Raw genomic sequence first — 17,435 nt, 5'->3', positions numbered from 1 at the left:
AGCTTCTCCCTATAGTATTTCAATCTCCTGTCTGTCGTTATTAGCCACAAATAACTCGTTGTAAACACTTTTCGTCAAACGATCAATGCAGGAAAACGATACTTCGGGGAACGATGGATGCAGGAAAAAATTACATTGTCTTTATGGGTCTTTATTTGGGACCAGGAACGGCAAACGATGAATGCCGAAAAACGATCAATGCGGAAACGATAGATCGGGGTTCCACTGTATTACCCATTAGCTTATATTTAATAGAATGAAAGAAGTCCTCAGTTAAAAAAATAATTGGTGAATAATTATACTATGATTTTCTTTTGTTTTTTGGAAAACATTTGTATCCATGATATTTTGTCTGCAAAAAAGTATTTTTGGAAGACAAAATAGCTGTGACCTTGTATTTAACCATTGAATTTACAGGTTGGCATTGGGAGGAAAAAACTTAAAGGGATTTGGAAATGTCTGTAGATAGTAGGGAAAAGTTGAGGTATCTTCATGAATTGGGAGATAATTTGAATTTTGTTAGGTAATTTAGTGCAAGAAATGTATGCAAGTGGTGTACAAGGTGCAAATATTATTAATGGATAATTAATATTTTTTTTTAGTTTTCATATTACTTTTCATTTTTTTTTTTTTCTTAAAACAAATTTTCCCATTCCTATATATATAATGAGCCTCACATTACACGTCTGTCGGAACTGTTGATCTTTTGTCAAACATTGATCGAGAATCAGCTTTAGATCTGCTGCGTTGTCATGAGTATGGGTCTCATTTAATAGGCATGAATTTGCGGGACCCAATTACTGTTATTTTAATGTGGTATTTTCATAAATATTTACAAATTACAAATAATATATACAAAAGTTAAGTAAATCCTTGCTATTATATTCAGTGCTTATTATTTTGATCGGACTCAAATGTAAATAATGTTCATGCAGAATGCTAAATGCTGTGATGCAAAAAGAGAAGACTGTGTTTGTTAGGTAGAGCAAATGGAATAAGGGGAAAGATGGTTTATACTGCTAGACATACTGTGCCACAGGGTGGCTTATTCCTGTGCATAGTACCACAGTCCCAAACCAGAACTTTGACTTTAAGGTCAGTCAGGTTACATATAGACATTATTCAAGGAAATAAAAGTATGTCTGGCAGTATAAACCACTCTGTCCTCTAAAGAAGAGGACTTAGTGAATCAAGTCATAAAATACTTGGCACAGATCTGGGAGGACTGGGTTTAAATCCCAGTCAAGATCATTTTTTCCTCTGAGGAATTTTGCTCTTTTAAGTAAACTATTGGGTAAAGTGGTAAAGGTATGCTGGCTCATCCTCTGTTATTTCTGTGAGCGATGGAAGTATATGCTTAGTATAAATGATCTCCTTGTCATCGATTACTTAATAATTCAGTGATGGACTGAAATCCTCATATTCATGATATCCTGGGAATTGGTCTAAAAGTATGGTTGTATGGTTAATGAAAATGATGGTTGAATTTGGTTAACAACTTTGCATTTGTACACTTTTTCCCGGCAAATTCTTCCAAAGTCAAAGATAAGTTCATGAATTATATATAACTTTGTCTTTCTGCGATATACTTATGGTTAACTTTTATTCAATCATTTCAAATTCAATCTCCTTGCTAAAAAGTATCATGTTGTGATTCCATGTGACTGTGAACTGTTTGGAATATAATTTTCATGGATTTAAGTGGAACAACTAAGGTCTGGGATTCCAGAAGGGGGTGTCAGTAGTCCATCTAAACATTAATGTCCCATTTGTGTGAAAGAGAGCATGAGATACCAATTAAATGTCACATTCAATATTTAAAACTGTTTGTCTGAGCATGAAGAAATTAATATACTTGTTACTCTTGCATTTTATTTTATTAAATGAGTAAATGAGATTTGTTGTATTTCATGTTCCTCATCTTTTTTATGGATTAAAATAATGATGTCTAACTTTTGAAACTACTGAATGCTGTTGAAAATTAATTTCCCTCTTCTGATAGCATGTAAGTCAAATGATTTTATTATTTCTAATATCAGGCTCTGATAGGTTTTCCATCCAGGCTACAGGGCTTTTAGATTCATTTATATATGTTCCAAGAGGAGATATTTGATGACATCTTGTGTTATTATCAGTCTCTGTTCGACTCAAATTGCAGGTTCGTGTTAAAGTTGAAGGGGACAATGAACCTCAACCGTCCATACCTCGGGAAGAGGGGCAAGTCCCTTTCGTTTTTGTCGGCACAGTTGAGAACATAGCAGATGCCAAGGTGTTCCTTGACTATCATGTGGCCCATCTTAAGGTTGGTTACATTTCCTTATAAGGTTATTTATAAAAATATTGCTACATCCTCTTTTCAGTGTTTATGTGTGGAGTTATCTAAAATTCATTGAAACCTATCACCTTAAGCACCCATGAAGAAGGAAGAAGAAAAGTGGCTGCTGAGTAGAGGTGGAGGCATGCGCTCTACTGAGATCCGGCCTCACAAAAAAAGGCTTACTTGTTGTCGTCGCTTATAGATTTTCAATTTTTCTTTGGATGTGTCATGAAAACACACTACTGAATCCTCACCCTGAATAAAATGACAAATGTACTTTTAAATGTAGTTGTATAATATTCATCATGAAAAGATTCTTAGAATTGATGTCCATGTAATTAAATATTTATTCCTTTCAAATTTTTCATAGTATGCATATTTTTGATTGTGTACCCACATTTTGGGGCTGGAGATTCAAAATTCATTTTTCAGTCGCAAATTCAGTTTTGCCAAGTAATACAGTGGAACTTGGTTAGTACGTTTCTGAAGGGAAAGGGAAATGAACGTACTAACCAGGAAAACGTACTAACGAGGAAAGTAAATAATAGCAGTCGGGGTTATTGCAATCAGTGAAAAAGTCGTCATAATTACAATTACTATCGGTAGTTCTCATAGGATCGCCTTGCTGAACTCTTTTCACATTTAAAATCAAGAAAATGAGCGCTACCATGAAAAACAATACCATGTGAATAAAAATCGCAATTTTTCATGGACATCCCGGAGACGATTTCATGATTACGGCGTCTATCTCCCGTGATTTATCCTATATATATTTACAGAACGAGGATGAGTGAAGCTCAGACAAGCGAAGACAAGTCATTTTTCTTTCTCACTGTGTACTCGGAGAATATAACAACAACCCGGAGTAAGTCAACTGGTTTTTTAAACATCATAAAAATTGGGCAAAATTATATTGACTTTCAAATTACGGCAACAGGGGTTGACATTCGCTTCTGGAATGATACCATTTCGAATGTAAAATCGATCGATATATCGACTGATGACACGCAAGATTATTAGATTACGACGTAATTACAAGAAAATTTTATATTAAACAGTCGAAATTTACTTTCAAAATTTGTCTAATGTCGTCTGCTTTCGTTCCGAGATCAAGTATTTTTAAGCTAAGCTTCGTGTGGAGATCCAGAGGATCGTCTGCTCCCGCAACAGTAGTAAAGTAAATATGCACCACGTCGAGTTTATGGAGCAGCACTGCTTTAGATAATGTGGGAATTGTCTAATACCGTTAAGACTCATTTCTTCATCATGATAACTCGTGCAATAGCAACAATTGCCCACTCACGAACTTGGTGCGCAGCAGTGGGCACTCCCAAGCGCTCCAAAGGCAACAGAAGGTGAGGAGCTCGGGGTGGGGAAAATTGGGGCTTCTTATTGGCTGTAGTTTTTCATAGTCAGACATTCCCGAAAAATGGCCGCATTTTATTATTCAGCACGTCACAAGAATTCAGAAATGCATTTGGATAAATTACGGTAGAAGAAAGAGATGAGGAATGAATGGAAGAATGTTAATGGCTAATAATAATAAATTAAATCATGAATTCAGACGTTTGCGACCCTTAAGAAGACACTAGAGAACGAATTGCGGGTTGCGTCATGACAAGCAATTGAGCGTACTAACCAGGAAAGCGCAATTTTTTCAAATGTACTAACCAAATTCTTTTACCTGTATTTTGTTCGGATGGTACCAGGACCGAGGGAAGTCGCCGTACTAAAGAGGAAAACGTACTAAGGAGGAACGTACTAACCAAGTTCCACTGTATTTGGTTTACATAGCTTACCTTATGTTGTATGTAAAAATATTTACTTCATGAAACACATTGCCAATAGCAATGCTTCTTTGTTATCCCCTAGTCTTTCTGTCTCTGTTGCATTTCTTTGGAGGCAAATTTACTTGTGTGTTTTAGTCATGTACCTATTCTGTAACTTGCAGGACGTGGAACATTTACGTCAAGAAAAACAGCTCATAGACCAGCAACTCAGAACTATGCATGGTTCAACAATGGGGTCAATGCAAAACTTCCCTATGGCTAGGAGAGACAGGTAAGGTATCTTAATACATGTTTTTCATTAGTAACAGTCAAAAGTTGTTTGGTGAGCTCTTGATCAGTGACGAAAATTATAAAATTCCTATAGCTGTGAACAGTCAACCCTTGAATGATGATGGCTTCACCGCTCATAGGATCTTTTTGAAGATCTCTTGTTCCCAAGAAATTTGAAAAAGTGGTTATTTGGGGGATTTCTTTTCTGAGCTTGTTGTCACTATGTAGGAGAAAAATACCTGAGCTCTCAACAAGTAATTGGTTGGAAGAGAAATTGTCTCTGACATGCAGGCTTACACGAAAGAGTTCAACTAAATGTCATCTTCCTCTCCACATGATGATGCAATGAAGAACGTGAGTGCAATCATGTTATCGCCAATAAAAAGTATCGTAGTCGGGGGAAAAGAAAGCTCTTAATGATTTCAGAATGCTATCAAAAATTGCATAAAATGTGCGTAGATAATAATAAATTGATTGGTTTACATAACAATGAAAATCACAGGATATTAAAGTGAAAGTTTGGATTATTTGTTTTCCGATTATTTGTACCGCCCCTCCCCAACATTAGCTCGGATAATTGGGAGTGTGCTGTATTTGTTGTTATTGAAAGTGAAGGCTTTTTTGTTAGAGCAGGTTCTGCTTGCCCAATGTTGAAGCGGGTAGAAGGTGTGGTGACAGGTGTTGAGACAGATGGTAGTTTAGAGTCTAGGGCTTATTGTTGGGAGATCAATGTGTAAAGCGATACCACATCTATAGAAGCCATTAGGATACTTTTGTCGGGGGGGGAGGGGAAAGGAATGGTATTGAGGATCTTGAGGAAATTGTGTTGATCTTTAATAAAAGATGGTAGAGGCGTAATTAGGTAATGGTTTTTAGCAGTGGTGGATCTATTGGGGGGGGGGGGACTAAGGGGGCTATAGCTCCTCCGTAGGTATCCAATTTACACTAGATATAATGGTAGTTTTTTCCGACCCCCTCTACTGCTGGAATTTTTAACTCCACTTAGCCCCCCATTCTCCCAATCCTGGATCCACCACTGGTTTTGAGCAATGATCAGGAAGTTCTGATATCTCATCTGTTGGATAGTTGCGTCCAGATACAATGTGGTGGCTGGGATTCCGAGGATTGTTTATATTGGGGAGTAGAAATGTGGAGTTTTAGAGTTTGTAGGAGTTAGAATGAGAATGTCTGAGTTGGTGAATCCTTCCGGTGGATCAAATTCTTTTAAGAGAAGGAAAATTTCCTTTTGTGTACAGGTTCGGGATCATGCAAAGGGAGGACAGTTGGATGGGGGCATAGGGTTATTGAGTTGCCGTTAGCCGTCTGGAACAGTCTTTTTTGTGGAGTCATCATTGCCTCTCATGTTTCAATTTTAACCAAAGTCCCTTAACCTAATGAATTATATTTTACTATAAGAAATATGGAATGTACTGTAATCTATTCAAATCCCTTTGAAATCCAGGAATCCATAGCCAAGCCATTCACATCCTCAAAAGCTATTAGAATAAGTAATTCCAGAGTTAAATAGCTCTGTTAGATATGCCTTATAATGAAGCAGTGACCCTTATAGGACTCAACTGATCAAGAAAAATTTACTCTTCCTTAGTAATGTGTGATTGAAAGTTGGACCAAAATCTTGGACTGGCTGAAATGCAGTACAGTATTTTCATATTGGTGGGGCTAAAGTTACTTACAAATTTGGGATTTGATTTAGTAATCTTCCCGGCTCTTGCCCACTGTTAATGAAATATCCTGAAATTATATCTTTGGGGCGTTCTTTTCATCTCTTCATCACTTTTTTCTATTGTTTTTCTGTCCAGAGAGCATCAACAATAATAAATTCCTGAGAAACTTCCTTTTCCTTTAATTTATCAAATTTAGAAAAGCTAGTTTTTCATCTCCCTTCTTGTTAATCCCCTATAATATTTTTGTATTTGATTTCTACAATGTTCCTTTTGGTCATTAATGTCATATTTCCAGGGGCTACAATGTCGATCAAGAAATAAGCAGTGGTCGGGGGCGTGGAGGGCCAGTGCGGGGAAGGGGCAGGGGGCGTGGAGGCGGTGGTAGTCGGTACAATTCAGGTAAGCATTTTTAATATAAGACACAGTCTCAGGCATTACTTGGTGGAATTTCTTCATCATAGAATAAAATAAAATTACTTTGTTTTATTCCACACTTTATTTTAAATAGCACAACCTGGGTTTCAGCATCTAATATTTTAACATAGTAATTGTATTTTATTGTTTAACAAAGTAATTTTATTTATTTTATTCTATGACAGGTAAGCATTCTTTAATACTTTTGGATAAATACTTGGAAGTATGTACCTCAAAATCTGTCAAATTTATTCAGACTAATAATATTGATTCTACCCACTGAGAGTGCTGCTAATATTATACTTGTTACTCACCTTGATAAATGCTGGTCTAGTTATCGTTGTATCCCATTTGCAATGAATAACATTTATTCCCTGGGGTCCTACATCAACACCCTTGAATATTCTGTATAGTGATTGTTGCATCTTATATTGCATATTTTGCTTTTACCTTCGATGTCAGAAGTCCGTTTTTGTTGAATGATTTCTTTATTATAATGTCTTTATTGATGTTCACTTTCACCCACTTATGATGATATTTCCAAGAATATTATAAATGGCATTCAGAAAAGTGATGATGTTGCTATATTTGATGATATTTTCTTCTGTTTGTTTTAAAAATCCAATGTCTCTAGCACCGTTTTGATCATTTAAATGATCTAACATATACAAGCACTTTGATGATTTAAGATATCTATCAAGCTAGTTCAAATGTAGCATTATTGCATAATGATTTTGATATTTATTCTGGGAATTAACTTTAGTTTCATTCAATCTAAGAGTTGCATTTTGGGGCCGTATTTTTAAATTTTATCCACTCCTATGATAATATGCATGCACAGAAAGTGTTGTGTATAGTATTTTGCTTTTCATCTGGTTCATGAGTTCCAGATAACAATATTTTATGATTATTGGGGAGGGGGGAAATTATTGAAAAGCCTGAAAAAATGTTTGTTTGGAAAAGTCAAATGATGAAACAAATCAGAACTGTCTGTCTCGAAGAAAAGCCTGCTAAATGCACAGCTCATTCAAAAATGCAAAAATTCAAAAATATGAAATTTATTGAAAGTTTTTACTTCTAGTTTAGAAATATAATATTTATTTTTTACAAACAATGGCAAAAAATCGGTTGCTTAACTAATAATGATGTATTTACAATGGTGGTTTTACAAATGTATGTTTTAACAATCTAGAAGATTGAAATTATACCGAATTACTGGCAGCAGGGGGATTTTTGATGATGTGGAGATTGTAGGTTAATAAATAAGGGTTAAAGATAATTTTTTTCTTTTAAAGCTACTGGGAACGCATTTATGGAAGAACTCTCACTGGTAACATCCTAGAAAAACCTTGTTTCATGAAATGTATTAAAAATTCTTGAAATATCATAATTCATTATTTCTGAAGGCCAATTTTTCCATCCCGATGACTTAGTATTCTCAAGAGTTTATCTTTGGTATATGAGCATTGGGGGTGGAGAATATGCAGGTGGAGCTTAACAACTGTAAAAAAAATATTTTTATGCTTTTACCTTAATAAGGTATTATATTACTGCTGCAAACAAAACTTTTAAAAGTGTATACTTGGCGGAAGACATTGTAAAATTGGTTATTGGTCCTTTCAGCCTCTCGTCACCAAACGCCTGACCCGTCCTCAGACGACCACCACCATGTCAGCAGCTCATACCAGGGAAGTGGAAGAGGGGGAGGGCAGTATCACACCCAAGGCTCTGGTGGTGAAGGTTCGGGTGGATGGACTGGGGGATCATTCTTGGGTGGTGGTCATCAACAGCAATCGCTCAGCCGTGGATCGCCTCAGTCAAGGGGTGGAGGTCAAGGAAGAAGGGAAGGTGCTGGGGGGAGGCGGGGCGATGGGCAGAGGAGGTCGGAGGACAGGAGGAGAACGGCGGATGAGGATGAAACATTGCTGGACGGAGGGAGAGAGACTGCTTCAACAAATGCTGCTCCTGATCGGGGTCAGTGGAAGAGCACTTTTCAACCCTTAACGTGACACCTGTTATGACCACAACTAAATTGAAGTACTAGAATTGACTTGGATCATGTTAACCTTTTGAAAAAGACACAAGATTGTTGTCTTAACAATGGTGTGCCAATGCCTTACACTCTCACCATAAGAGTAACCTTTATTCTTATCTCGTTCTCTTTCCATTTTGGGAGTAATGAATAATATTGTGTCATGCGTCAAAAAATGTTTCTCTTTTTTTATAATAAGCATATCCATGTTCAGTATTTATTTCCAAATTCAATTGAGGCCTATTTCTGTTCTGTAATATGACTTAACAGTTGTCTGTGGAAATCACCTGGACTAGGAGAGTGTAAGACAGGAGCCATTGTTTTTGTGTGTGTGGTCGCCAGCTGTCTTTCTGGCCACTAGTTGTTTTAAATCTTACTGTTGAGATTTTCTGGAAGTTGCCTTAATGTTATTTTAATTTTAATACGAATCTGAAATTTGCATGCCTTAATTCGAAATTGATCAATGATACTAGTTAAACCAAATGATTTATTTGCAAATCAGTCATGTTACTTGTGGCTCAGAAATTATGATGTGTCATCTGTATTGTCAATGCCGGTATATGCATGGTATGTGGTTGCTAACTGTGGTATTTGGCACTTCATTTTTGTGTGCGTGTTTGAATATTGGAAAACTTATGAGACTTAGCTGTATTTAAAAGTCCTTTTGCTTCCCTTGAACTTGAATGAAAAATTTTAATTGATGTAGCATATTTCTAGAAAAGCGAAAGAAAAATGGCATAAAAGTTAAGTGCTTAAATGGAGCCTTGAAATTCTAAAATGAATGTTCAGAGTAAATATGAATGCAGTGGTAGTGCCTGCTGTTTAATGATCTAAATCAATGGAGGGTGACCGTTAGTTCACTTGTAGTATTTTTTCAGTTGTTACCTAGAAGCTATTTATTTGTCTTACAATCAATCGATTGTTGATTTATTCACCTTAAAATTGCCATCTGGCCTATTGGATGGCAATACTGGCCCTCATTGTATGTGCAAATACTGCCACAGGTCGAATTATCAATCCAATGTTTTGCAATGGTAGATAGCATTTAAATTAATTTTTCTTGTATAAAATAACATTTAAACCCCACAATTATCCCATGGTTTCAAGCCCCAGAAAATCTTTGTAGCTGGTAGGAGAACTATATGTTTGGATGAAGAAATTAATATAATTAAAAATCAAAAATATTGCTAACTACGTACAAACAGCATAGGCAATCTTTTCACATCCAAGTCGAAAGGCAAGATAATAATCTGTGAATTACTGGGAAAGGAAAGTTAAAGTTGTGTCTGTAATACAGTGTTTTAATAGTTTCATTTTAAATCATATTTGTGATTATTATATTGTTCTGTCTTAAATAATTTTGTCTGTGTAGACCTGTATCCCTGTTTCTTCATGATTTCTAAAGACCCATGCATCAGCTTTTGAAAGGTTAACTGTGTACTAAGTGGATGCCTCTATTTTTTGCTACAATTTTAGAATTTTTGTAACATGAATATTTTATTTTTTCAGGTGGTAGTTTCTCTCATTCATCCTCAAACAAAAGTAGTACGCAGGATGGCAACTCGGGAGCTCCCCCAGCCCCCAAGGGCCAGAGGGAGATGGGTAATCGTCGAGGGGGGTCCCATCGCCCTGCGGCATCACAGCATAAGAAGAACTCTGGGACCCAAGCCACAGAGAAGACGGGAGGTGGTAACAGCAGTGGCGGTGGTGGGAATGCTGCCGGTGGAGGTGGTGGTGGTAGCGGCACGGGTGCAGCGACCGGTGGGGGCACGGGAGGTGGTAAAGAGGCCATGGTCAATGGAACCTCTGGTTAAGCTTCCAGCTCACTATCCCCTCACCTCCCAGTCCCCCTTTTCCCATCATCCCTATCTCCCCCCATGGGCCCAGTGGGGCATCTTCTGCTCGGACGCCCCTCCCCTTGGCGACAGGGAGGGGCGTCAGGGGAGGAGGCGCAGTCGCCAACGTTTGGGTGGGGCCCCGAGCATCCTCCGCAGAGAGAAACTTGCCCGTCCGTGCAAAGAAGTTGTGGTCGTCAGGGGACTCTGCCTCAAGCTCACCAGTAAGAGTGAATCGAAATGGATGTGCAAGTGTATGGGTGAGAAGGTGGAGTGTCGGACATCAGTGTCAACTTTGGAGTCGACTGCCAGTATTGGAATGTCACCTTGGCTACTGCCGAGAAAATGTCCGGCTCGGCCTACCCCTCTGGAACTGCCGGTTAACATCAAAGCAAGGCAGATCAATATGACATCAGGGCTGTGGAGTTTTTACTCCCATAGAAATACTTCTATCACCTGGCCAAATTGAAAAAAAATGATAATCACCTGGAGTGCTCGGGTGGGGTGTCTGCCTGTAAATGGGACAGAGAGTGTGGAACCTCCCCGGGACTATGGGAGATCCCAGCACAGTGGTTGGTCCCAGTCTGGCCTCAGCGACCAGTGGTCAGAGGTTCAGGCAGGGCTTGTCCACGTGATGGGTAGGGATAGAGTGAAGGCGCCACATGTCCTTTTAAATGACCCCCTTGAGAGTGTTTCACAGGACAGTGGGGGGTAGTTGGCAAGTAAACCTTTGCTTTTCCCCATCTCCTCCCGTCGGTGGACCCGTTCTCTCAGATGCCCATTGTCAATGTCTCTCTTGCCTCCACTCTTCTGCAAAAAATGGACCATTGTTGAAGGCTCCGCTTGGCGTGGAGTCAGTAAGTCAGGGAGAGTGGATGTGAGGCCCCACGGACATAGATTTTAAAAAATGAGTCTTGAGAGGAGAGATTTCGACAGAGGGGAAAAACGTTTTGTTTTCACATAGTTTTTTGGTGGTGAGCCACATTGCCCTGTGGTGCGCCCTTATGGTGGGGATTTTGACCTCCTGGTGTGTATCTTTGATTTTCTGTATTTATTATTCCATAGTTAAAGCTCCACTATTGTGTCAACCGGTTATTTCAGAATACCCAAGAGAGGCATCTTAAAATCTGCCTACCGCTAGAGGGAGTGAAAAGCGGGGAAAGTTGAAAGGGGTTTTTCAATTTATCCTTTGCGTTTTTTTGGGAACTCCTTGTGCTTTCCTTGCACCCACTGTTGTTTATGCCCTTTTTGTCCCTATTGCCATGCAAATGGCACTACTTACAGAATGGTTGAGGGGAATTTAAGAATAACATACATATAAAAAAATTAAGAACAGGATCCAATGCCTAGATGGGAAATAACTCAAAGGAGACTGTCATTTGAATTGCTTTTTCCAAATTTTGAATTTAAAGTCAAATGGTATAGTTATTAGTGTTTGAATCAATGATGTTAAGAGCTGAGGAAATTTGTTCTACAGCTATAGTTGAATTTGTGTTCACTTTTTAAGAAATCTCTAATTTGTGTATTGTTGGGAATGAAAGTCAACCTCATTGAAATTATCACTTTAAAGATTCATTGTGACTTTGGAAATACTACATTTATTCAATCAAAATGTAAATGAATAAGTTCACAAATGGTTAAGATATAAATGCCGATTTTAATTAATTAAAAAGAGCCTGGACTTTGAATAGTTGCTCATCACAATGGAGAAGAAGACAAAACATTTTGGGGTTGCCTTTTGTTTTAATGTCAGTAGGTTGCAAATACTTGGAAAAGGGAAAAGACAAATAATAGATACAATTTAATGAGAGGGAGTTGAATATACTAAGCAGTTTAAAAATTTACTTCATGATATGTCATGTATGCAAAGGGTTTTTGTGTGTTTATCGTATGGTATCACACTGCACCCATGCACACTAGTATTTTATGGGCTTTTTACTGAAATGCATAACCACCATGCCCAACCCTTGAAAAGAAATCATTTTTCTCTATGCATGGTTGGAATTGTATTTAAACATGCATATGATTACTTGCCTCGCTATGTTTCATGTTTCAAGATTGTGGTGTTAAAGCATCCTTTTTATTTTCAAATCTCCTTCTAGTACTGTTATGTTTCCATTACGAAGGTTTTTAGTAACTTTCTGATTTCATTGTTTTTGTCCCCTTTCCATTGAAATGGCATGATATTATTATTATTATTTGGTATGATTTATAAAGACTGCCAAGAAATTTAATTTGTCATATATGTCATTGTAATAATACAAGGTCTGAACAATTCCAATCTATTCTCCTGTGGTGATACCAACAGCGGAATCTTCAGAAGAATAAATGGGGGACAGTAGGAAAAACAGTAGATTTCATAAATATGCGACCTCCTTAAGGATGAAAAAAAATGTGCTGTACGTTGATAATATGCTTGTATGGGCACGCACTCACTCACCCGTTATCATAAGGAATGTTCAACGGTGTTCAACAACGTCACACTTGTGTCTTATTAATGGCATTAAAATGGTATGACCTCGGCAAGAATGGACAAGGCCGACTGTTGGCTTAGGAGGAGGTGGAAATTTGGTGCGCGCGTGTGTGGGTTTGGTAGTGTTTCATCATCCCTTAACTGCTTGTTACAAGAACAATTTGTATTGCCAATGTTGGATAATTTAAGAATAAACCATTTCTGTATATATACATCAAAATGTGCCTGTGGAAATTGTGCAGTTGCTACTGTTGTATAAGGATTTCCTAACAACCTTGAATGTTTGTTTTTGAAGCAGAAAATGAAGTTGCATAGTTAATACAGTATTAAGAAAGGTGCAACTGATGTAAGAAAATGTTTACTGTGACTTTTTCAATCCTATATTACATTTCTGAGATGTTTTTTTATTCCACCTGGAGTGAAGTTTCCTCTGCAAGGAAATTTATGGATCTTACAGTTTCCTTGCAGTAATTTCTCAGTTTAAAATTCTTACCTGACCCAGACGTTTTAGACAATTTTTGATTAACCTAATGTGCCTGATGAATTTTTCATAGTACATATAGATGTTTTTTTTACGTACTCCAACCTTCAGTATTACACCTCAATATCTTTGGGGAGGGTGGTAGCCCAGTGAGAAATCCATTGAGCTGATGAGTAAAAGGTTGGGAAGCCTTTGGGCACCTAGGGAAGCCTTTGAGCACCAGTGCAAATCTTTGTGTTCAAGGCGGCCCAGGGAAAGGAATCACCCCTAAATGCATGGTACTTAATGAGTTAGCTTTTTCTAGGGAGCCTCATCTAAACCAACCTTGTGGATGATATGAAAAGTGATTTTTATATGTTTTCATTTTGTGATAAGAATATGGGGAACCAATTTAACTGACTAGAAGTTCCAAAATTTCTGAGGTTTTCATAAAATCAAATTAAATTCGTGTCATCTAACTAAATGCATAACATATATCTCTTGTGGGAAATTTTGAATGGAAGCAGTGATATGGTAGTTTTTCTACACTACCTCTGCTCATTGCAGTTATAATTAATCTTCTATTATGAGGATGTTTTTATTAAATCAGTACCTTACCATAGCTATTTGATTTGGATGAGGTAATACTTTTGATTTCTAACATTTTTAATTCAATGAATGGCACTCTAACTGAAGTCTCGATTCATTAAGATAATTCTGTATATGGATCGGAAAGATAAGTTATAACAGGAAGTTCCTTCCAGTCTTATTCTCATAACTTGAAAATGAAAAAATGCAGAAGTTTGCTCTCTTCACGAGTAACTCATTTTACTGGGACATTCTCTAGTGATGCATACTGATCTTTTTATAAGGCTTATGGAAAAGAGAAAATGTTCCCATTGCCTCCTGTGGAGGGATTTTGCAATCTTGTTTTTTCTCTGCCGGCAGAAAATTTTATTTGATGCCATAGCTCCCAGAATGAATTGGAAAATTCATGTCTTCCATTTATTTGGTTACTGACTGAAATGGAATGTGGCAGAATTCTTGTAAAAAATATGAGTCATTGTTCTGCGGTGGAAATATCAACTAACCAAGGGCATATATCCTAGATCAAAGCTAGGGTACGAGCCATGGTTGTACAAGTTGTATCATTTAAGCATGGTAAAGGTGAATGCAACCAACATTTGAAGAAAACTATAACAATGCTTTATTAGTTATTATTATTTTTTTAAATATTTTAGTTGTTTACTTATATTATTTTTCCTGGGTTAAAAGAAAATTCGTGGAAAACTTTCATTTCAATCTTGTCCTGATTTTCCTCAAAGATGTGATTTTTGCTTCTGGGGGTCCTGCTGCCCCTCGCTGGGTACCCATGCGGCTAACCCCTAGAGTGGTGGTGTTAAACCTGGGCGTACCCAGAATCAAAACTTGGGGTGGGAAGGCAAAACAAACTGGTCATTCAAGTTGTAGCTGTTATGCACAGAAAAGGTTAATGAAACCAAAATTTCAAGGAAATTGTGACAGCAAATTTTAGGTTCTATAATTATTTGCTCCATGTCTTACACTGATATCATTTTTCTTCAAAAAGAAAATTGGTTCATAACTTTTGTTTTGAACTAAATCTATTTTTGCTTCCAGGGGAGCAGTTGCCTCCTGGTGGGTACACCCATGGTGTCTGCAATAAGTTTTTGTGTCCCTAATGATATAAGCAAACTTAATATGTTGGAATGTCCTTCGAATATCTAGTGCAGCTGGAACAGATGTGGGACTGAAATTGGTGAGCACACAAAAATAGGAATTTCATATAATAACACTTTCAAGGCTTATGAAATTTGCAATTGTATTATCAAAATATTTGCACTCAAAAATGCAAGTAGATCCGGTATGGGTAAAGTATTGAATTTGGACCAGGGGTTTTTTTATTTGGCTCCATTGAATTATTCCATATGGATGATAAGAGTTTGGTAGATAATATACTGGAATGTCAGACTTGTTTTTCTTTCAATATAATTTATTTCCACGATACTATAATATTTTCCCATACAAATTCTCTCTCAACTCTATTTGCTTCCTCCCTCTTCTCCTAATAATCCCCACTTCGCTCCCACATCAAGATATCAACCAACATTTAAAATATCCAAGGGTTTGAGGAAAAAATGTCAGGCTTGTCGATTTTCCCCAGAGTATTGAGATTCGAGATATCAGGATAAAAATTGGTGAGTCGGCATCCCTGTCCAAGAATGTAAGAAAACATTTAAATCTATTTTTAAAATGGCGAGAATTACAACACAAATGCAATTTCTTCCAGTGGCGCTGACTCCATGGGGCCGGAGGGGGCCCGAGCCCCCTCAAAGATTCGTTAGGGGGGGCCGAGCCCCCTCAATAATTCAAGAAAATAATAAAATTATATTATGCTTCGTGAAATCGCAAAAATATATTGGTATTTTCCCATGTTTGACGATAGATATCTTTCAAAATATATTCAATAATGTGTTAAAATAAATAATTTTAAGGTAGTAAGCAGGTTAACTGAAAACAAGTGGTGTGAATTATGATATTGTTATGGTGCTGCGACACACTTTGAATTTAACCTCTTCCCGGGATAAGACTAAGTATTTTTTATAAGTCTGATTTGTTCCCATTATTTCCATTTTACTTAATTTTTTAGATTTTTTTCCTGCATACATGTTCAACATGGAAAATCATACATTTTAATCTGCTTTTAGCTGATATTTTTAATTCCTGTAAATTCAGTATTTTTACCTGTATGGTATTTGGAGGAGGCGACCGACAGCTGAGGTCATTCGCGCCATGAGGGAAGAAGAAACCCGGCATTAGCCTGCTCTTAACGAAAGGCGCCAAGGGGACCACGGCTTAACGTCCCATCCGACGGACGGAGTGTTGCTCTTGAAATGTCCTCCACACAGCAATCAAGCAGGGATCGGGCAGTCTCTGAAAATTCTCTGCCACTGCCGGGATTTGAAACCGAGCCTGCCGGGTGGGAAGCCAACACTCCAGCCACCACACCAACCCGATCCCCCATTTTTACCTTGATATGAGACCGATAATTGTCTAGTGAATTAAGAATTGTGTGTGCAAATTTTGGGAATCACAGGACTGAATTTTCGGTGGCACATTACCACCTTCCTCAGAGTCAGGTAGGAGACTGTAGGTAAAGGATGAAAGATAGCTGAGCGAAGGGGAAATAGTGGGGAGGTAGGGTCCAAAAGGGGGGGAAAGAGTGTGCTGAGGCAATTAAGGGATTATAGGTTAATATTTAAGCCCGCAGGAAGAAATGCTTTAAATAGCCATATGCATGTAAATTCAATGGAATTAAGTTTGAGTGGGGGGAAGGGAGGCCAAAACTGATACATTGTAACAATCATTGTATTGACGCCGATGAGTGGCTGCATGTTTCGCCATCAGGAGGGACCCAAAGTGAGAGGAAGTGCATGATGCCCTGTTGGTTGTTGATCCTTAGGTCAAGGGGAGTTGAGGATTTGCCTATATAAAAGGAGGGACAGTGTTGACATTGAATAAGATAAACTACATTCTTGGAAGTATAGGAGGCCGCAGGGGTTGGTGGTAGACGAGATGACTAGGGATAGTAGAAGGAGGGGTAAAACTTGCGCAGGTCTTGCATCTAGGACGACCGCAGGGCGATGGTGTACTATTAGGAGTAGTGGGTGACTTATGTCGGAGGTTCGTTGAGCGGAATAAATCTGAAAGGTTTGCTGGTCGTCTGAATGTGATAGTAGGGGGTTATTCCATCGGATATGCTCTGTTAATCAATGTTGCCACTGGTGAGGCGTTCTGACTGGGATGATGGTGAGATGCTGCATTTAGATAGCAGTCGGTGTGCGTTAGCTTTCTGTATATAGCATGGCCGAGTCCCCTGTTGTCTTTTTTGGTCACGAGGACATCCAGAAAATTTAATGACTGCTCCTCCATGTCCATAGTAAATAGGATTCCATGATGCTGTGAGTTCAGGTGTCGAAGGAGCAGAAACCAACAGCTGACACCTTCGACCTGAAGACACTGGCAGGGTAGCCAGCGAAACTGTTGTCTACAAACAGGGGCGGATCCAGGATTTCTTTCTGGGGGGGGCACAAGCAAGGCTATATCCAGGATTTTGTTCTGGGGGGGGGGGGGGGGGGGC

General features: G+C 38.2%; 1 protein-coding gene across 7 annotated transcripts in view; it reads left to right on the top strand.

Moving 5' to 3' along the window:
- The window catches only part of LOC124163476 (fragile X mental retardation syndrome-related protein 1-like), a 44,063-nt gene extending 30,852 nt beyond the window's left edge, over window positions 1–13,211 (top strand). For 4 of the 7 annotated variants that reach the window (XM_046540407.1, XM_046540404.1, XM_046540409.1 and 1 more), the window contains 6 exons: window positions 2,003–2,005; window positions 2,159–2,302; window positions 4,269–4,378; window positions 6,358–6,461; window positions 8,100–8,450; window positions 10,018–13,211. In XM_046540407.1, the coding sequence (XP_046396363.1) occupies window positions 2,003–2,005; window positions 2,159–2,302; window positions 4,269–4,378; window positions 6,358–6,461; window positions 8,100–8,450; window positions 10,018–10,322 (1,017 nt within the window). In that variant the 3' untranslated portion in view covers window positions 10,323–13,211. Of the gene's footprint in view, window positions 1–2,002; window positions 2,006–2,155; window positions 2,303–4,268; window positions 4,379–6,357; window positions 6,462–8,099; window positions 8,451–10,017 lie in introns of all 7 variants that reach the window. The other 3 variants (XM_046540410.1, XM_046540406.1, XM_046540405.1) reach the window with 2 other exon arrangements.
- Window positions 13,212–17,435: the final 4,224 nt, after the last annotated feature.

This window comes from Ischnura elegans, chromosome 8, assembly GCF_921293095.1.
Source record: "Ischnura elegans chromosome 8, ioIscEleg1.1, whole genome shotgun sequence".
NCBI classification, from domain to species: domain Eukaryota; kingdom Metazoa; phylum Arthropoda; class Insecta; order Odonata; family Coenagrionidae; genus Ischnura; species Ischnura elegans.
This window is presented reverse-complemented; position numbering and strand designations above follow the sequence as displayed.